This window comes from Aristolochia californica, unplaced genomic scaffold, assembly GCF_029961685.1.
Source record: "Aristolochia californica isolate CCGP_79_NKW_82.1479 unplaced genomic scaffold, dmAriCali1.0.hap1 SCAF_4, whole genome shotgun sequence".
NCBI classification, from domain to species: Eukaryota; Viridiplantae; Streptophyta; class Magnoliopsida; order Piperales; family Aristolochiaceae; genus Aristolochia; species Aristolochia californica.
The window spans coordinates 41,577,146-41,598,633 of NW_027182103.1; the positions used below are offsets into that span (position 1 = coordinate 41,577,146).

At 38.0% G+C, this 21,488-nt stretch overlaps 3 protein-coding genes and 1 pseudogene across 6 annotated transcripts; all 4 read left to right on the plus strand.

Moving 5' to 3' along the window:
* The first annotated feature begins 608 nt into the window (after window positions 1-608).
* LOC137962580 (U-box domain-containing protein 45-like) lies at window positions 609-7,015 on the plus strand. 2 transcript variants are annotated; one of them, XM_068809531.1, is made up of 6 exons: window positions 609-842; window positions 1,579-1,667; window positions 2,651-2,836; window positions 3,989-4,096; window positions 4,533-5,722; window positions 6,097-7,015. In XM_068809531.1, exons 2-6 carry the CDS (start codon window positions 1,617-1,619, stop codon window positions 6,881-6,883), a joined length of 2,322 nt encoding a protein of 773 aa, XP_068665632.1. In that variant the 5' UTR covers window positions 609-842; window positions 1,579-1,616; the 3' UTR covers window positions 6,884-7,015. The 2 variants fall into 2 exon arrangements, with proteins under 2 accessions (XP_068665632.1, XP_068665631.1); XM_068809530.1 differs by having other exon boundaries at window positions 609-825.
* A 773-nt stretch (window positions 7,016-7,788) lies between these two features.
* LOC137962880 (protein transport protein Sec61 subunit gamma-like) lies at window positions 7,789-9,823 on the plus strand. Of its 3 annotated transcripts, XR_011115177.1 has the most exons (4): window positions 7,789-7,978; window positions 8,116-8,231; window positions 9,339-9,606; window positions 9,716-9,823. XR_011115177.1 is itself a non-coding variant. In XM_068809999.1 (3 exons), exons 1-2 carry the CDS (start codon window positions 7,885-7,887, stop codon window positions 8,229-8,231), a joined length of 210 nt encoding a protein of 69 aa, XP_068666100.1. In that variant the 5' UTR covers window positions 7,790-7,884; the 3' UTR covers window positions 9,721-9,823. The 3 variants fall into 3 exon arrangements, 2 of the variants coding, with proteins under 2 accessions (XP_068666100.1, XP_068666099.1); XM_068809999.1 differs by lacking the exon at window positions 9,339-9,606 and having other exon boundaries at window positions 7,790-7,978; window positions 9,721-9,823; XM_068809998.1 differs by lacking the exon at window positions 9,339-9,606 and having other exon boundaries at window positions 7,794-7,978.
* Window positions 9,824-13,792: 3,969 nt separating this feature from the next.
* Window positions 13,793-16,335, plus strand: LOC137963349 (OVARIAN TUMOR DOMAIN-containing deubiquitinating enzyme 4-like). Its single transcript, XM_068810483.1, has 7 exons — window positions 13,793-13,801; window positions 14,323-14,440; window positions 15,284-15,405; window positions 15,491-15,531; window positions 15,741-15,839; window positions 15,913-16,077; window positions 16,147-16,335. Exons 1-7 carry the CDS (start codon window positions 13,793-13,795, stop codon window positions 16,160-16,162), a joined length of 570 nt encoding a protein of 189 aa, XP_068666584.1. The 3' UTR covers window positions 16,163-16,335.
* A 236-nt stretch (window positions 16,336-16,571) lies between these two features.
* On the plus strand, window positions 16,572-21,217 carry LOC137963738 (protein ROOT INITIATION DEFECTIVE 3-like; annotated as a pseudogene).
* Window positions 21,218-21,488: the final 271 nt, after the last annotated feature.

The following is a 21,488-nucleotide window of genomic DNA, read 5'->3' on the forward strand; positions in this document are numbered from 1 at the left end:
TCTTCCACGTGAATTTGGTTTTTACCATTTGGGTAATCAATGTCACAGGCGAGCTGTAAAATGGTTAAAAACAGTGAAACGTGTTCCGAGGGCAAGGATGTAAAACTGACCCGACAGATTAGAGATTCCCTAGTCCGTACTCCTCACAGGCACCAGCTGCGAGAAAAGATCATCCAACCCCCTCGCGTACCTTTTCTACCCTTGAGATATTTCCGATACTACCATTATATCCACTTAATATTCGTAAAGAAGAGGTAAAAACTCTAATTATTGTGAGTGGGCTTTTTAATGGTCTGCCATGTCATGTATAGTCTAGGTACAAGATTTAAATGTTTGGGTTCAACTAAGGACGTGTTTAATTATGAAGCCCACGTTTTGTGGGGCCGGAAATATACCAACGATGAAATTACCATGGTCTCCTGGCAAGGACGTTCTTGTCATTTTGCTTCGCCAATGACGCAACTGCTAACTGACAAACGACGAAGTCGGCAAATGTCGGCCGGTAATCCGGGAGACAAAAGCGGGAAAACTCCAATCTGAATTTACTGTTTTTATAAACCATAAAGAACTGAAAAACTAATCTAGTTTATTCTCGCGAGCACGATCGCTCGCGTATATTAAAAAATACCAAATTCAGTTTCCTCCTTTTTTCACTCCTTCCTCTTTCTCCTTCCACCGCTCCTTCGAAACTGAAGATTACAACAACCCTTGATTTTGTCTCTCCTTTCGAACCTGCGAGGTCTTCATTGTTGTCGATTAATCTAGTTTCCAAGCCTTTTGTCATGCTCTTCGATGAAGCCTCCTCGGAGAAAATACCTACTTTGGGTACGTTTTTGTTTCAGGTGACCTAATGTTTACCCTTTTTTTCCCCCCAGTTTTTGGTACTGTTCCCCTACTGGTGGCTACTGAGGGGTTGGCGTCTAATTTTCAATGTATTTCTTGTCTGGTTTTCGTCCGTTCAATTTTCGTTCCTTTCGTGGTTTGGTTTAATTTCCAGTTGCTTTTTCTGTTATCGTTTATTTTTTGTGAGCTTTGTCATCTACTTGCGATTTGCAGTGCAATCGACACATTTCAGTTTTTTTAGATAGTTTTCATTTGGTCCTTTCAGTCTTTCTATTTGCCTTTTCTTCTTGTTGCATTCTAGATTTGAACTGGGTTATTTAGGCAGAATATTTTGGAATCTCTGTTTTTTTTTTTTTTTTCCTTCTGTTTAACGTATTGTTGTTCTCTATACGGGATCTTTTCTGGAATAATTTGCCATGAAATGAGGTCCTGTACCTTCTACTTAATTTTTGTTTTTGCTCCTGTTGAAGGAGCTGCTTTGTCTGCATTAGCTTTATGAATATATATTTAATTGTTTATTATCATCTAGTTGTATTTTTGGATATTGCCTATGTTTTTTATCCATTAGGTGTTTTCACTGTCATTCTGATTCTCTATTTCTCAGCTAATTCTTGCATTTTTTTCTCCGTGTATTCGAAGTTGAAACTCTTTTTTAGAAGGTTTTGGCATTTGCATTACCCATCATGGGTGGGTTGATTCTTCTATGCTAACCATGGCCTAATTATTCGATTTCAGTTCAACTGAGTTTCTGTGAGTAATATTGAGTTAAAATTATGGATGTTGCCGAAGTTGAAGAAAGTCTTTTTGCAGCCAGCGATGCTAAGGTATTTTTTCACTTTTCGAGCATTCTGTTTTCTCTTATGGGAAGTAGATAGTATCATCTCCCTTCCCACTTTGTAGCTGTGCAATGCTATGCATAGAGCATGGTGATTGTGTTATGTATTTCTTGCACTTTGATTATAACTGTGGCTGTGACAATCTCTTTATTGTTTCTCTGTTTTAATAATTGGTATAAGTGTTGTTTAATCCATGGAGATGTTATATGCGGTTTTATATAAAGCTTCTTTTATACCATGATATGCAAGGTCTTCTGGTATTTGATGGTTCCACAGATTACTTGGTGGTTTTGCAACTTGTTTTTTTTTTTTTTTTTGCCTTCCCTTGTGTCTGTTGGTGTGGTCGCATAAAGATGCTCCTCATAAGCTGTATTGAGTCATTCTGTGCAAGTAAAGCTGTTCTATCTGTGAAAAGAAATTTTGTCTACATGCACGATTTTTCACAGCCCAGAGTTTGATGGACGGAGACCTGAATTATCTGTTTCATGATGATTGTTACTCAAATACTTTTTCATCTTGTCCTTGTGCTATTTTTATATTTTCTTGTATTATTATCTTTGTTTTTCCCTTAATGCATAAATCTGATTTTGATCAACAGTAAATTGTAGAAGTTTGCACCACAAACGAAGCTTTATTTGTTTGTTGCATGCAAGTCCATTTTGTTCCTGTTTAGACATTTATAGATTTAGAGACTTATCGGTAAACATAAATTTCTAAGATTAGGGTTATACCTTATTGCCTGAATTCCTTTTTATTTTTTTTACTTTTTAGTGCTAGCTGATTTTCTTCCAGTGCCGTCCATCTGCTATGTGTTGCAGGGGTGTGTATGTATGTTGCATGTTTGAGCTGTAGGTTTTATTGCATTTGCATCAAAATGCACAGAAGGATGCATTTTCTCTACAATTTTAAAACTTCATGATTGAATTTTTTCTAGAAGTAGATTCTGATTTTTCTTATTGTTTTTCATGCAGCTTCATGGAGCACTCTGTAGAAAGCTTTCTGAAATTGTTTGTAAAGTGTTAGGAGTTTTCCCTGAATTAGAAGCAGCGAGGCCGAGAAGCAAGTCAGGCATACAGGCACTGTGTTCTTTGCATGTGTCTCTTGAGAAGGCAAAGAATCTTCTTCAACACTGTTCAGATTGCAGCAAACTTTATTTGGTAAATTCAGAAAATCTTCTTTTAATTAAAAGTAGAAGCTAACTTTCTTCTCATTATTTGATGATAAAATGGATTGGATCAAACATTATTTGGTAATTAAAAAATTTCTGTATGTCTGCTGGACATCTAATAATTTAATTTTTTTATTTTGAAAAGGTTATCTTTGTTTTTTATTCAGAAAGCTTAGAGGTCCTTGTGTGAACCCATTGTCCCTAGGATGGTACTTTTGTTGTTTTTAAACTCTACTGCTTTTCTTTGGTAGTTTACAGACTGTTGGATTAGCTATTTAGCTGATGGCTACTTGTGAAGAAGTTGTGGATTCTGGGCTTACCAAGGGACTTGATGTGTATTATGGCAATGTGTAATCAACACTCTAAAAGAGATAAGAAATTGCAATCACGAAAAGAACAAAAATACATATGAGCTTATGTTTTTCTTGTCTTTGGAAGTTCTGGTTAACTATTGAAAGAAAAGGTTGTTTATCAGTGTCAAAACCTCAATAATTACTTGGTAGAATTTGTCTTTCAAAGCCTGGTCATACTAGCATTGCATCTTCTATATTTGATCCAGAAACTACTGTTATAAGGGTAAAGTATTTTGATTACTCCTACAGACTGCACCTTATATGATGTAGATGTATGTATACTTTGAAGTGTTGTATGTACTCTTGAAGCATTGGTGCTAAGTAAGGCTCCTCTAAGTACTTTTTTCTATGAATTGATAATGTAGAATTTATTCTTGGAAAGATATTCGAACTCAAATTGATCACAAATGTATCTGACATTCTCAAGGGCAATTTATAAATGCTAAAAGTTTCTCTGTCTATGTCTCTCTCCCTGTTACTTGCTGTGTTGCCTGTTGCATGCTTGCCATATTGTCTCTCTTCAAACTTTTAGAGTTGTAGTTGAACTCTTTCCTTTCTTCCAAAAGGGCCAAAGCAACAATCACTTTTTCTGGTTCAATAAAGATTATCTATGCTCTGGTAGAAAATTGAAAATGTGCACATTGTTATGTACATGCAAATTTTAGGGTTTTGCACTGCAAGACAATATTTGCTTACTTCTGTTTGGTAGATTTTTGGATATGAGATTATTTTATATGTGACAGTATTTGGTATGCTAATAGGTTAAGGTTTTTGTTTAATTCTGTCAGGCTATTACTGGGGATTCTGTTCTTCTAAAGTTCGAGAAGGCAAAAGCAGCTCTTGTGGACAGTCTTAGGCGTGTTGAAGATATCGTTCCCCAATCAATTGGTTGTCAGGTGAGTGGTGCTGAAATATGATCCATCAGAATTTCTCTTAGTTGTATTTGTACATGTATAAGAGGTGTAAAATGCTGTTATTTGTAACATGTTTGTGTTGTGTAAGTGAAGTAGGTAATAAATACCACTCAGTTTATGCTTGGTAAATAGTAATTCCACTGGTATAAGGTAAACAGAGATGGTTGTTTTTATAGTGTCGATCTCGGTTCCATTCCCTTTCATATAATGACCTCATTCAAACTTAAAAAATCAGAACTCTTAACTAAATCCATTTTTTTAAAAATCCCATTAAAAAAAAAAAGTAAATCTATAATGAGGTATGAGTTGGCTTCTGAACTTTTTTTAAATGAATACCTTAAAATAATTTCAGATATTGACTTGCTTAGTGGGATTTTATTGCTGGTGGAATTAACTTATCTATGGAATTTCATTGTAGATATTAGAGATTGTTGGTGAGCTGGAGACAACTGTATTCTCACTTGATCAAGTAGAGAAGCGGGTTGGTGATGAAGTGATTGCTTTGCTCCAGCAGGACAGGAAGCTTGATGGCAGTTCTAATGACACTAATGAGCTTGAAGTCTTTCATCAAGCTGCCACAAGGCTTGGCATCACTTCCTCAAGAGCTGCTCTTGCAGAGAGACGAGCTCTGAAGAGGCTGATTGAAAGAGCCCAAATCGAGGAAGACAAACGGAAGGAATCCATTGTGGCTTACTTGCTACACCTCATGAGGAAGTACTCCAAGCATTTCAAAAGTGAGTTCTCCGATGACAATGACTCCCAGGGTGGTTCTACTCCTTGTTCTCCCACAGTTCAGGGTTTTGAAGATTGCAGCGGGGCAGTTTGTGTTGCTCGTGCTTTTGACAGACAGCTCTCAAAACTTGGTTCTTTTAATTTCAAGCCTAGTGGCAGGAGATCAGGAAACATGCCAATCCCCCCAGAGGAGTTTAGGTGTCCAATTTCATTACAGCTCATGTGTGACCCTGTAATCATCTCTTCGGGTCAGACATATGAGCGGGTCTGCATTGAGAAATGGTTTAGTGATGGGCACTGTACCTGTCCCAAAACTCAGCAGCAGCTTTCTCATCTCTGTTTGACTCCAAATTACTGTGTTAAAGGCCTGATTGCCAGCTGGTGTGAACACAATGGAGTTCCTGTTCCTGATGGTCCACCAGAATCTCTTGATCTGAACTATTGGAGGTTGGCTTTATCTGAGTCGGAGACTGCAGAATCAAGATCCATGGAGAGTATTGAGACTTGCAAACTGAAGGAAATTAAAGTGGCACCTCTTGAGGAGAGTGGACAAATTGAGAAACTAGAAGAAAATGAGATACACAACTTGGATGGTTCTTACCAGGAGGCAGAGGACAGCGAAGGGGATGTGTTTGAAAGATATGAGAGTTTGCTGGCTGTTTTGCGTGATGGGGAAGATATGAAGACACAGTGCAAGGTGGTTGAGGAGATCAGGTTCTTATTGAAAGATGATGAGGAAGCTCGGATTTACATGGGTGCCAATGGTTTTGTTGAGCCACTTGTGAAATTTCTGAGGTCAGCTGTCTGTGAAGGAGATGAGAAAGGTCAAGAAGTTGGAACCATGGCTCTTTTCAACCTTGCAGTAAACCATAACGGGTAAGTAATTGGATATGCTAGTCTGCATTTGTCCTTTTTTCCTTACCAAATTGAATAATTGACAGACCCAGATTGATATACACCTTATGCTACAATCCAAGAAACATTTGCAAAGCAAAAATGAAGTTGTAAGAATCATTTGGGGATTCATATTGTTCAATTCTGTTTTCCTTAGGTCCTACTCCAATCTATTTTTACTCTTATTTTATTTCTAAAACATTATCTTGCAATGTATTTGCTTCATCTAAAACTCCACATGTTAAACTCAAGGGAGGAGTATCTAAATGTTATTTTTTACTCACTTCCTATATGTGAAATGTCTATATACCCTACAATTCGCACATGTTAAAATGTTTATCTCTGCACTCATCCAGGAACAAGGAAATGATATTATCGGCTGAAGTACTGCCTCTATTGGAGGAGATGATTCTCAACTCCAATGCTTATGAGTCTGCCACGGCACTTTACTTGAATCTGTCATGTCTGGAGGAAGCAAAGCCCATGATTGGCTCAAGTCGTGCTGTTTCTGTCTTTATTCGACTTCTCCAAACCGATTCGGCAATGCAATGTAAGATGGATGCACTACACACACTTTTCAACCTTTCAACGCATCCGAGCAACATCCCTCGCCTGTTATCAGCTGGGATTGTTGTTGGACTAGAGTCCCGCCTTACTGACCCTGCAGACCGGACATGGGCAGAAAAGTCGATGGCTGTGTTAATAAACGTAGCAGCAAGTACAGCCGGTAAAAATGAAATTATATCCATGCCAAGTATTGTTAGTATGTTGGCATCGATATTGGACACTGGGGAGCAACTTGAGCAAGAGCAAGCCGTTTCATGCTTGCTTATTCTGTGCAACGGTGATGAGAAGAGCAGCCAGATTGTGCTGCAAGAAGGGGTGATACCGTCTTTGGTGTCTCTTTCAGTGAATGGGACTGCTAGAGGGAAGGAAAAAGCACAAAAGCTGTTGTTGTTGTTTCGTGAACAGAGGCAGCGAGATCCTTCACCGGTACGGGTACTTCAGCGTGCTGAGAGTAGCAATGTGGTGGTTAAAGAATCAAAAGAGTCAAAACCCGTGTGGAAAATTAAAACGATGAAGGTGGGTAGAACTTGGAGTTCCCTTTGGAAGACTAAAAACTTCTCGGTCTACCAATGCTAGCTTCTGCTGTTTGTTCTTACCTTGTAAATGTCTGTTGAACTTTCTGCTTTTTTAGGCAAAATATTTTTTTTTTGCCTTTTTACTTGTGAAAAGAAAGAAGAGATGTACAGGCCAGGAGGGAGATTTTGCCTTTGTTTTTTTGTCATTATTCTTTTGCTCTGTTATTTGGGGTGGGGGGGTTGGATATGTGCATCTTGTAGAATGGGTTTGTCAATTTGAAAAGAAAGCCATTTCAAGCAAACCGAACGGTTCCATCCACAATCACACTTGCGCGAAACGTGAAGAAACATAAAACAAGTTTATTAATATTATTATTACTATTTCTTTCTTGATCCTTGTGTACATTAGTGATATTTTAAAATATATTTGATTTAAATAAAATAAAAATATTTAAAATATCAATTAATTTAATAATATTTATAAATAATTCTTTCTCAATTATTTTCTAAATATAAATATTAAGTTATTATTTTTTATAAATAAATAATATACCAATTATTTTTTTTAAAGAAAGAGTCACAATGGGAAGGTTATATTATTAAAAAATATTGCATATAATTCAAAAGCAATAAATGTTTAGAAATATTGATGATTAAATAAGTATTAGTGTCATTTTGTGCATTGTTTTACAACGAGGTTGTAATAGAGTTTTATTAGTTGCTTTATGATAAAGTCAATTTTTTTTAATTTTCCTAATTCTGCTTTCCAATTTATGTTTTTTTTTTCTTCTTAATCCAAATAGCATTTATCTCTCATATTTATATTTTTATATTTTTTAAAAAGTATATAAGAATGTGACCTTTTAACCTATGATAGAAGGCCTGAATGACACACCACGACAGTTTATTTAGGGGCAAATCTGAGATTTTAATCTGATCCCCTTGCAAATGGAGAAGAAAGCCGACGAGGATATTTGTTTTTTAGTGCGGGCCAGTACGATATTCGAACTTGGATCTAGCCGTCTAGGGTTGAGAACTCGAGAAATTTCCGTCTCCTCGCAAATGGATCCCCTGGACTCCGTCGTTGATCCCTTGCGGGAATTCGCCAAGGACAGCGCACGCCTCGTTAAGAGATGCCACAAGCCTGATCGGAAAGGTATAAGCTTTGTAGCGTCGATTTACTTCGCTGGGCTCTTGAACCATTATTTCTTTTCCTCCTTTGTCGTCGAAGTTCCTGTTTGTTATTTAATCTGATCGTTTTTTTTTTTTTTTTAATTCGGATCACCATTGTAGAATTCACGAAGGTAGCGTTACGGACGGCGATCGGTTTCGTTGTGATGGGATTCGTTGGATTTTTCGTGAAGCTAATCTTTATTCCGATCAATAACATTATTGTCGGATCTGGTTAGGTACAACCTTTTTATTTTCTCTCTTTTTTCTTTGATTATCTGCGATAGACCGAAACTGTACTCGTGAAGATTTGACTGATTGTTGATAGAAGTTCTTTTAGTATATGTTAGTAAATTATGAAATCCTGGTTGCCTTGGGGTTTGGATCTATTTTTAGGAATTCCAAACTGTCTTGTTTTGTTGTTTCGTGAGAGGTGCTTAGCTCGGCGAAAGCTTTAGGGAGTATATAATTTCTCGATGACATGGCATTATTTGTGGCGTTGATAAGCATAAATCACATGCATTCTGAGGTCGGGTGCTCATGAAAAAGTTTCTGTTTTAAACTTGTAACATTCCATTAGAAGCTCATAAACTGCTCTTATTCTTCAATTTCTACCCCAGGTTATATTTCTCTTTACTGGCTTATGTAAAACTTTTGCGGATTTTCTTTTGACATAGTTTGCATCAGTTTAATCAAGACCAAATTAAAACTTTCTAGTTCATTCATGATCAACTCTGGATATCTCCTTTGCTTGAGGGATATCTAGATATGCTGCGTTCTTCTAGTTTTGACAAGTACTAAACCCTGCTTGCTTGATGTCTTCCTATTTCATTGGTGCTCTTTTACACTTGGTCGTTTTGAACATGCCATATGGGTAACTTTATTGATTGAACTCCTGAACTATTCCTTTGGTTCAACTAAAAGTTTTCTTAGCGCATCTAGCATGCCACGGCAAATCTCCAAACAGGTTTCCAATTTTTGTTAATAAATGCAAATTTTTTGAGTGTTGTGCTGTTTTGTGTACCTAAATGTCCAACTCCTTTGACAGAATGAATAAACAGTTTTCTTAGTTCTTCTTGCATGCCAACGCATTTCTCTGCACATTTTGTTATTAATTACAAATATTGTGAATAGAGAGCTGTTTGGTTTACCTTGAATGCTCAAATTCTAGGCAATATTGATTTCAAACTTCCATGAATAAGAATTTCTCAATATTACTACCTTGATAAGATTAAGGCCAGTTTATGCCCAAAGATAATCTTGTGCTAAAACATAGACTCTCATTGCCCGGTGGAAACTAAGTTGAACCATTAGTAGTTGGAAAATGCTAACTGCACATGTGACAGGCAAGAGGATGAGGAGGCAATGAGAGGGGGGAGAAAAAGAGGAGAGGAGAGTGGTAAAAGGGGGAAGAATAGGAGGAGAAAGATGTGGAATGTGAGGATAAGGGAGGATAAAAAGAAGAGGAGGGATGAGAGGTGATGGGGTGCCCACGCCATGAAGGGTATCTCATGTGTGGTAACTGTTATATGAGCTACTTGAATGATATCTCCACGTGTTCCGTATGTGTGCAGTTGGCTGCATTGAATAATTAGACGAGCTACGTGAAAAACAGTATGACTCTTTCCTGCCTCTGTTTCTTTAGCTTGGTTATTCAGTCTAACTTATGATCTTCGTGGCATTCGTTGGGTTGAACAACTGAATGTGTTTTATTTGTTTGCAGTGCAGTTGGATGGGCATGGTGGAATAGAATCATTTGTGGTCCGTCCTCTTATTTTTTGAGGATAATTACTGTATTTCATACTGGGAAAGAGCATGATATTGAATTTTAGATTCTAGTCCTTTTTAGCTTTTTTACCCTAAACCCTAAATATTCAATTTCTAATCAGTTCCTGAGGAAATGGAGTATGCCCAATAAGCGAACGAATTGTTGACCGGCAAGTTTGGGATGTTGGAAACGCTCTTTTTTAAGTTGATCCATTGTGTAATCCCTAAACCCTATTAAGAAGCTCTACATGGTGTTGAATGTTGATAACATGAATCTTAGTACCATAATCAACCCACTAAGTATTATAAGAAATATTAACCATGTTAGATTTAAAACATACTAAAAAGATAAATATATATTTTTAAGTCAATGCTTGAATTTGGGACAAGTGTTTTTATATGTCATTTCTTCTTGCAAAAGAATCATTTGTTAATTTGATTAAGAGATGATTTCAAGTATGCGCTTGCGTTTTCAATCCTCTCTTCATTTAACATCCCTCTTCTGCTTATACACATATAATCAGAAGTTCATTGACTATTTCTCCTTATATGTGTTACATGAGATTTTGAAGGGTTTGTATTTAGATGGGAGCGAGTAAAGGATAAAGTAAACCAGAAATGACTCAAATATCTCAATCTCCAACGATTTCAGTTTAGCGGTTATGTCACGTATATGCATAATGTGTTTATGAATACATTTGGTGCCATTAAATTTCATTACGTTTGGTGCCATTAAATTTCATGAAACACATTTTTGTCATTTGGGTGTTTGTTTACACCTCGTCAAAAGTCTTAAACTAATCTTGAATAGATTAATGATATTCTTTTGCTTTGGCATAATCAAGGATGGATCCACGTACACTCTTATTAATGTGAGACATATAAACATTAAATTTAAGTGATTAGATCGCTCCAAAATATCATATATTGTTTTATCAACTTGGGTATTTATTTTGTAGGCTTTGGAGGTTCATTCACTCGAAGAGTGTCAAATAAGGTCCAAACAACAACCAACATAATTATCACCATTTAAATGAATAATATCGGAGGAATCAAAATGGATAAAGTTTGAACAACTTCAAAATAAACAATAAGGCTTACTAAAACATGCAATGATGCCAAAAATTGAATATTTGCCCATATAAATAAATTCAAACAAAAAAAATTAACTTGTCATTATAATCTTTTCAAATGGCTTAGATTATAACACATAAGCGATTTATATTACTTTATGATGAGATCCAAAATTTATTTCTAAGTTGGTGGACATCTAGATTTTTTTTTAAATATTTCTTTCCAGGTCTAATTAATCACTTAAATATAACAATTACCTTGTAGGTTTAATTATTATATTTCTATGATTAATCATAATTTTTATGTTATTAACTTTTATGTGATTATACTTAATGTCACTAGATATTTTCATAATTAAGAATATTGTGGCTATTACTTAATTATTCAAATAAAAATAATAATATGACATTGACTAAAATTTATGCCAATTATTAATTCTTTAGTTTAGTTAAACCAAAAATATGCATAAAAAATAAAGTATGCATAAAAACCTAAATAAATTTTGTATAATAGAAAATTAACAAAAATATGGGTTCGGGTTGTTTTGATCTAAGGTGCCACGTTGAGGTTGTGGGTTCAAATCCCACTCTCAACACCAAATTTTCTTTTTTAATCACACATATCCATGTGTGACACATGTTGTGTCACAGCAAGGTTGACATAGCACACCTGTGTCACAGCGTTATTTTTTTATTTTTTTATGTGCTAGCCAGTAGCCAATGCACTGGCACAAAGCGAATTGTCTGAGTTCTCTTCTCGGAATGCCGCCCACGGTGCCACCTTCGCCAAGCCGCAACGGACCATGGGTCTATCGTGAGCTCGATGCCGGCGCATCCAATGTCGATCGTAATAGGCAATGTGTACAATCGGCGTTGTGTAGAGAAGGCACCGTCGGAGCGCAACCAACTCTGGTGCACATAGTCCCTGCGTTGCTGCGAGCTTGCTATCGGCGCACCAAGCGACGACTTCCTTCACACGCGTAGGCCCGTCTCTCCCGGGAATTAAACCATGTATCGCAGAAGGCCGAGTCCTAAAGAGCTGCGGTTGTCATTCTCTCATGGCTCTTGATGCCGACTGTCGAGAGTTAGACGCCAATGTGCAGCCAACACATGCCCACATAATGTTTGCTTTGTTGCCTCTGCTGAGTTGCAATAGGTGTGCGCAACACTGGTCTGCATCCATCGAGAAATCGACGCCGGCACACGCAGTGCTTTTCTCGGCATCTCTCTCAGCCGTTCCGTGAAGCCGACTGACCATGGGTCCGTTGATAGTTTGAGACTGGTGCATACAGTACCTCTCTCAATGCAATCTACTGGTGCACAAGTCTAGCGCACACAGCGCCTCTGAGATGCCTCCTGTGTTGTGCTCTCTATTCCCAACAGAAAAAAAAAATCCACGACAAGATGAAAAATAGAGACTGGCTTTTTTTCCAAAAAAATTAATGGAATGTACCCTTCATTAAATAAAGAGTATTAAAGAGGGCATGCTCATACTCGAGCTCCTCTCTTCTTTGCCCTACACTCCATATATTATAAAGTCATAAACTCGCAGTTTTCTAATTTATCTAAGAAAACTCGGTCTTGGCCGATTCTGTTGACAATATGCAGACACACATGAACTCCGGCGACGCCTTGAGGGAGGGTCGTAGCTGGGAGTAACAAGAAACACGGTGCCCATCAACAGATCGGAATTCCTAAACTGAAAACATGCAAAGATGGTATTTAAATTCCCCAGCCGGCATCAAATAATTCCATGATCAGCTCTTTTTTCTGTACATCCTCCGTTTCTTCTTCTTTATTCACATCAACTGTGTCCACCTTTCGCTTCTTCGCCCTCTTGTTCCCTCTTTTCTCTTCCTCGTTGTTCTTCCCCTCATTACCAGAAACGTCCATCGGGTCGTTGCCTACTTGTTTGATATGAATCTCCGACTTCATCCTTTCCGGCTGCGCTTCAATTCGTGTCTCCCCCAACGCCTTGTCGTTTGTCGACACACGACACCACTCGTCCTCGATGATGTCTTTCTCCTTGGCTCTCCTGCATCTCGGGTCTATCAGAGTGCACATCAAGTGGTCAAGCATTGTAATAACCTTGTTTAAGGGCGAATTAAGCGCCGCCGCCTTGCGAGTCGTCGCTTCCAGTTCGTCGCATACATGGTCGATTTTCCGCGGAAGGGATTCAGTGGCGTAAACCAGCGACTCGATCTTATCGAAGAGAACGCCAGACGGAGGGAAGTGGGATTCCGCTACATTCTCGATGGTTGATATTAGATCGTCGGCAAAGGAGAGTATCGCTAGCCATTCACACTGGATTACGTAAAACAAGGGTCCGGCTACCGTTTCCAGCTTTCGTGCCGAGGCTCCTATGGGCCACCGGAGCTCTTCACCTTTCCTGAAGGCTTTCTGGGCAATGATCACTAGGGTCATTGCGCATGTTTGTAGTAATCGAGATCGTCTTCTTCTTGTGGTTGCCGATTGGGTAGACTGACAAAACTCCATTGTAAAATATACAAATCGGTAAAGAAAATCATACAATAAAAATTCTGGTAGTAAGAACATTGTAATACTCAAGAATTCAGTAAGAGATGTTCATTCTTTAAGTTTTTCAGCAAATAAATAAACAGAATGCATTCCGATCCAACTAAATACCCACAACTCACAAACTACAAAATTCATAACGACAACTTTCAACCAAATTTTATAGACGGAAACCGCTCTAAATTTCGTATATGCTTTGGGGAAAAAAAATAACCTTTCTCTTATCTTTGTTTATCTAAATATCAATATCTCTTTATAATCCTGACAGCAGATGTGAAAAAAAAATTGTTTTTTATCGGCCAAGACCACATTTTATCATCATTGATTGCACTAAAACATCACAAAAATAACTAAACGTAATTCAAAATCGGATATAACTGATTAGAGTGTGGAATTTCTGAAGAAGCATGCCTTGTATCGTAACGATGTTGCAGGTTCCTCCATAATTTCCATTGCTTGAGTCACCAACTTATCCCTGTAAAAAATAGAATATTATTCGAGCAAAGCCAGTACAGAAAATAAACCTTAAAGATTAAACGAAAGAAATTGAAGAACGGATAGTTACAGTTTTCAAACGAGGGAAAAAAAAGAAAACGAACAAGCACCTATCTTTCTCCTTTTATTGAAGCAATAAGGATGTCGAGAGATGATTGATGGGTGATCATAGGGAGGTGGGCAGTGAATGTAGCAGAGAAGTTCCCGCGAATGGATTGCTGGAAATAGGAAGAAAGGAGCGTGGAGGACGCTTATCAACTCACAGCTTTACGGCACCGAATCGGAAGGAACTTCATCCTCATCAACGGCTAACCTGCGGCATCCCCTTCGGGGCCCACGTCGCACTCAGATCAGTCTACTAAAACCGACTTCGAAACTAAACAGCCTTCCCGTCCGTTCCCGTCTCTCTCTCCCTCTCTCTCTCTCTCTCTTACGATGCAGAGGCTCCGACTAAGAATAGAATCAAATCGAGTCGAATCGAATCGAATTCAATTCCCATTCGGATGTCTTGGACGATGCTTTTTCTCAGCAGAGATGCCACCGATCGTCTGTGTTCTTCTCAAATCGGACGGCAGTAGGTGAATTTCAACTCTGGGCTTTGTTTTCGTTTCGTTACTATTTGGATCGTAAGAGTGCCTTTTTTCATTTCATGGGAAATTACGATAAATAATCCATTAAGCATGTTTGGTTCCCCGGACCCTTGGTTCGATAACTGTTCTTCTCAGTTGCGGACGATTTGTATGTTGTTGTTTCGTTCTGATTTTGATGTTTGTTTCTTTGGCTTTCTTTTGTATCTGATGCCTTTTCGGTGTGGTTCTGCTTTTATTCCTTTCTTGTAGTTCGTTCTTTTCTATTGAGCGTATAACTTGGGATAGATAAAATACTTGACGTTTTCCGGATCTTGTTTGTTTGCTCGTTATTGAGATTGGGGCCTTGCTATCTGTTGGTGCTGCCATTTTTATAGTTTTTATGGATGGTGGCTTAGGTTTGTTTTATTTTGTGTTTTTTACTTTTTCTTTTTTTCCATTTTTTTCCCTGTTACGTTCCTCTTGAAATTACAATATCTGGAAATACTTTTAAATTGAATTTCACGAGGCATTTAGCTGAACCAATAGGGAACCATGCCACAGTCAATTGAAATGAAGATACAATTTTTTTTTCTTCTGATTATGTATCAAAACCAGTCTTTCTACTGTTATTGTTCATTATAGAGATATAAAGCTTGATGGAAACAATTTGAAGATGATATCTAGGGAAAGTTGGGTGTTCTCCTGGAGTAGTTCCTTTCAATGAAACTGTATCCTAATCCATATTTATGTCCAAAAGCAGAAGACCGATATTTATGTCTTCGCCCTGCTGCTTGTGGTCTTCTTCTTTGCACTGAAAGGTGAATTTAAGCATTAGCTTGTTCTTTGATTCAGGTATTCCTGGGGATGGAAGATGCCTCTTCAGATCTGTGGCTCATGGTGCTTGTTTGAGAGCAGGCAAGCCCTCTCCAAGTGAGAGCCTTCAAAAAGAACTGGCAGATGATCTACGGGGCAAGGTAACTTTAGTCTTGCAGAGTCGGTACAATGCTTGAGTTCTCATTTGTTTCTCTGCTTCACCTTTCCATATTGGATTTTTGACAGGTTGTAGATGAATTCATCAAGAGACGTGCAGATACTGAATGGTTTGTTTCCTTCAGTAGTTCTCTTTGAATTTAAATCCATGCCATTTAGTGTTATTAACGTCGAGTGTTTGCCTTCTAAGAAATACGATCTTGGTTGGCCTTTCCTGACTACACTTTTAATATAAAGTATCTACAGAGACTTCTTCCACTTTCATGACAAACTCCAGTCTTAGGCATAATTTCTCCAGAAATTTTAATTGTCTGCGCAGGTTTCTTGAAGGTGATTTTGATACATATATTGGGCAGATGAGACAACCCCACATTTGGGGAGGAGAGCCCGAGCTTCTCATGTCCTGCCATGTTCTGCAGTCAGTTCTTCTCCACCTGCAACGCCATGTAAAACCATTAATCTTTTTCACTTACTGCAATTTCTGCTGACAGGACGCCTATTGCTGTCTACATGCATGATAAGAAGTCTGGGAAACTCAAAGTGATAGCAGAATATGGTCAAGAATACGGCAAGGAAAATCCAGTACGGGTCTTATATCATGGTTACGGACACTATGATGCAATACAAGCTTCTCGGAATGGATCAGTGACCAAATCGTAAGATTCTCAACGAGCAACCCTCTGCTTTCTTTCCTCGACTACATGATATTGGTTGCTTTCCTGCAGGTTTAAGAAAAGATGAAGAGCAATTATTACAGGGTGCAAAGGGTACGCGGGTATCGGGATGTACTTATCGGAGATAATTGCCCACACACCATGATAGGATGGGCTGTAAACTATAGCTATACCTGTAAACTTAATAAGTGAAAGAAAGTAGATTGAGAGATATTACACTAATCTGTGTGAAATTATTCATTCACAAATAAATGAGAAGGTAGGTAGCTATTTTTCTTTTTCAATATTTTATTGTGTGGCGGGTGGCGGGTGGCGGGTGGCGGCAGGCGGCAAGGGCAAGGCGGGTTAGTTAGAGTTGAGAAGAGCAGCTTTGTCCTTTTCTCGTGAATAGGGCAATTGCCGCCGTACCAGAGGAGAAACGCGTGTCCGCATTTGCCGTCTTTTCCTAAGCATATTCTGTCTAAAAGCGCCAACCCTGTAACACTTGGATACAGGTCTCAAGCAAGATTGTCTCTGACTCAGAGGTGAAGCAATTGGAAAGACGCGAACTGGGTTATTTGGAGTTGAATTAACACAACACACAACGACTAATTAATGATCCAATTTTGAATCTTGCGGGTTATAAACTCGACATCGATGTTTCTGAAATGAAGGAATTACAAGTTCGTTGTATAATCTCCTTGAGAATCCGCCTAGTTGAGAGGGGCGGGCGGAGATGGCAGAAGCACGCAGCAGAGAGGCCTTGGTGGTATGCAGTGATAGGAATATGAATCTTGGCATTACCATATGGGATCTGGAGACTGGAGAAGATCTTTGTCACATCCCTACTTGTGCTTCTCCTCCCCATGGTCTTATTTGCCTCAAAAATCAATTCCTTGTTGCTTCTCAAGTACAAAGGCATAGATCATTCGGAGGAGGGGCTATCTTCACTTGGTCTTTGAATAAGGTGAACCGACACTTTTAGTTTCGTTCTCTTTTCCGTCTTTCGGTGCTTCAACTAGGTACTGTTTTGTAGGACTGCTTATCGACTGCCATTGAATGAAATTCGCATGGCCTTTTATCCTTTGTTTGCTCTCAGCTTTACGTTTGTGCCCATTGCGTTGTTTTTATGAATTATCGGGTTCATGTTGGTGCTACGTGCTGAATTCTTCATTCCTTCTATTTGGGTCATTTCTGATTCCCTGTCGTTCTTTTCGATTGTTGGATAGTTCGGTTTGATTATTTGTTATCATTTTGTTCACATATAATGTGCTTTCCCCTGAAGTTTTTATCTTTCTTCGCCCTGAGATACCGTTTAGTTGATTATGTTGTTTTTCTGCCTTTTAAGCTTTAGTACACTGTATGTTCTTTTTGATGTTTAAAGCAACCTTGCAGAGATTATTTTATTTAAGAAAAACCTATACTGGTTAATCCATCAGGTTCCTTAGACTTTTATTAATCCAACATTGGGCTTCTTGCATGTGAGAAAGCAATCGGATCAATGATTTAACTTGTAATTCTCTCCATTTCTCTTATATCATTACCCTCTTTCTCTTTGTGGATGTCATTCGCTGTTGCAATGGTCGATATCTCAACTCGCCAGTGTTCCTTCAAGATAAATACTGCTGAAGTTGCTTTCGTTGTGTTTAAATTTAATGATTAATTCCTTCGTGATGAGAGTGGACCTGAGTAAGTTGTTTTATTTTTCCTTTTCTTCCGATTCAGTTAGAATCAGGTGAAGCCATTTTCTTCTTTTTCCTTGTTCTTCCTTCATATCATTCAATTTCTGTGGTTGCTCTGTTTGGATTAGAGACAATACTTCAGTGTCGTAAACAGATTGAATGTCATCTCTGGTTACATGTAGATATAGACTAAGCAAAAAAATGGATGAAAAATAAACATCTTCTTTTTAAGTTGCAGCCTCAAGCACTACACAGAAGCTATCCACTGGAATGTATTGGGCCGATTTGTAGCACAAGAGATGGACTTTTCCTTGTTGGTGGAGCTCCTTCTGGAAACGCATATATTTGGGAGGTAAAACATATGTTTGCACCCAATTCTACTGGTTATTTTCAGATAACAAATCCACTTGAAGGCATGAAAACAAGTATCTCTTTCAGGCGGCTGGCCATTTCTTTATAATACTGGCCTCTCTTATTGCTCTTTCTTGACAAAATTTTTAGGCTATGATTATTTTTGTTCCCATCTCTTTATTTTCTGTACTTCCATACAATCTAAAGGTCTATTTGGAGGTTGGTTATTTCTTTAAACTGATGTTGAAATCGCACCCAAAATCTGGTCAGCCCAACAATTAAAAGCACAAGTAAAGCTTTATTTGAACGAATGCACTTTCCTAATTACAGCAATGTATTCTTGAGTTTTTTATAGGTTTCAAGTGGAAAATTGCTAAAGATTTGGCGAGCTCATCAGAAATCTTTGAGCTGCCTCAGCATTTCTGGTGATGATTCACTTCTGATTTCTGGGGCTGATGATGGAGTGATCAGTGTTTGGACTATGATCAGGTGAACACCTGATACCAGCTTTATTAACATCTTTCGTCAATTAAATTTACTTACCTTTCATTGTGATATCTTGGTCTAATTATCTGGGTGGAAGTGTGCTAGATATATCAGATTCTCAACAATGTGGAAACTTGCTTTCTTTCTATACTTGGTCACAGCATGAGGCTCCTGTAACTGCCCTTTTATCAATGTCGAGTGGTTCTAATTCCTTTATGATTTCAAGCTCACTCGATGGAGTATGTAAGGTTATTTCGTTAACCGTCTCCAATATGTTTTTATGTTGTCAACTCATTTAGTAGTTTAACAAGTTCTTTTGGACATCTATCATTTTTTTTCTAGGGCCTCATATCACGCAGAAAATAATACTTTATTTCAACATATAAGAATGAAGCTTCTGTTGCCATCCAATCCATTTTTTAGAAAATTTTTATTAAGGAGCACAAATGTGTTTTTACAGGTTTGGGACCTGACCAGTGGAAGGCTGTTACAGACTCACTCTTATGCGCAGGGGGTAACTGCAATTGCTCTTGACCCTGATGAGCAGGTGTTGTTTTCTGGATGTGATGATGGAAGTATATTCATCAGTCGACTTGATATTGGGTTTCAGGATATTCCTCCCATTGTTTTGGGGAATCATTCTACGGTTCTGAGAAGGCACAAGTAATGTATGAGTCCTTATAGTTACTTATTTTGTCGGAGTATATTTTAATGTATTCCTGGAGGGCCGATGGGGCCTTTTTACTATCTCCTCTTTATGTCTTAATGCATGTAGTGTTGAAATTACTCTGTCGGCTCTGTAGGGGAACTATCACTGCTCTGTCCTTCAGTATAAATGGAGTGTGGTTAATCTCTGCGTCTGAAGACTGCACAGTTTGCCTTTGGGATGTAAGAAATTGGCAAATAATTCGAAAATTTGATCATAAGAAGGGTATTTCAATTACTTCTTTTGTTACACTTATCTGATAGCAGATGATCTATCTTATGGCATCTTATTGTTGCATGGTATCAGCATGAGTTAAGCTCTGTTTAGTTGGAAGGAGAGAGATATGAACAAGAAAAAGTGTCTATTCTGATGTATTAAACATCTGTTTGGTTGGAAACTGGATGAGAGGAAAGAATCTTATTAAGTTATAATTTTGCATGACATATAATGAAACTGAACCAATTTTCAGAGGTGTACCATGTTCAAGATGAAATATTCCTACTTTCTATTATTCTTGTAGATTGATCTTCTGGCAACAAAGGTTATGTGTTATACTAATACATAGGGTATACAGACATTACTGGTGACACTGTGGCTTTATAAGTTGAAATAACTTTCATTTTTAAACAGGGAGAATAACAAATCTTGTGGTGATACCACAGACATCATTGTTAGCAGAATATGCCAGAAGAAGTTTCCCTCGGCTACATGTTTCAGTGTTGGATAAGGCTCCTCACCAGACAAACAGGTCTGAGGGGACTAGCACTCTCCTGCCCACCCGCAGCACCCAGGAAGATCATCTACAATCCTCTAGTTTCCGGAGCTATAGTTCAATGGTTCAACAGATCCTTGATCTGGAGGTGAGTCCAATATTATTAGTTGAAATACCAAATGGATACCTGTAGCTTAGAAAGCTCATTAGGTATGAATATGTCAGAGAATACAGTGAATGTCCAAAACCTGGTTCTCTTTATGTACATTTGTTTCTTTTGGAGCTTGACTGTTTTCCAACCTTTTCAATTCAAGTTGTTCAGCTTGTTGAAAACCTTCAGTAAGCGGAATAAAATTAGTTTTGTGTGTGTTTGAATTGAAAATTGCAGCAAGGGAGAACATGGGAAGCTATCCAAATGAAGGTAGAAACTAGTGTGGAGAACCGATTGTGGGCAATGAGCATGACGAAGCACATGACAACGATGAACAAACACTTGAGGTCCCGATATTTGGATCAGATGCAGTATCAGCTATCTGCTTACCCAGAGATGACCTCAGAAAAGAGAAAGAAGCAAAAGGTAGGTGAAGAGGAGGATCTGACAGTCTCCAACCTGAAGGACTAGAGTTCCAAGCATTTTCACTGATAAATTTACAGTGAAATTGTGGAGTGACAGAGTCTCCAACCTGTGGAGTAAGGTCTTCCATATGAAGTTTATTTCTGTAAGTAAATAATTGATGCAAATAGACTCTTGTGAATATTTAGAAGTTAGCAGGTGGGCAAAAAGCCAACTTCACCTGGAAAATGACCTCAAAGAAGAGAACAGCAGGTCAAAAGAGACCGGGAAGAAGCTTCATTGATGCCTTACGTGCTCTACTTTGCTAAAGGGGGAGGAACCTTCATCTGCGAAGACGAGTCGAGATACTGAAGCAACAAGCTCTAAGGAGTTGTGAAATATTGTTACTTTGCAGGTTACAATATTATAGGGGATGAAGGTTGTTAGACTGAGTCTAGCCAACTTTTGTGGTACTCAAAACTTTTTCTTCATTAGAAAAGTCATGTCATTTACTTAATTATACTTAGGTTAATGTATCTGCACAATATTGTCTAAAGTGAATATCAAGCATAGGATGAATTCCAATTTATTATCTAACTCAGAAGAAAAAGGAGAAAAATCTTGCCTTTTTCTGTTCTCCCTTCCATGGTAGAACCACCCTATTGTTGTCATTCTTGTTGTTATTATTTTGGAAGGAGAATTTTTCTAATGGTGTAATTGGCTGTAATTGTATGCGTAGGAGTATTCTGTATATTTTTTAATTTTTATTTACCAAAAGTGGAGTTAATTAACTGTATTAATGATTAAAATGAGCCATTATAATTTTGATGATATTAGTTTGACACAATTAAAAGAACATTAGAGGTAACTAAACCCAAATAAAAACCGTCATTAGTCATTTCTTTTAAAGGAAGAGAGCTTCTG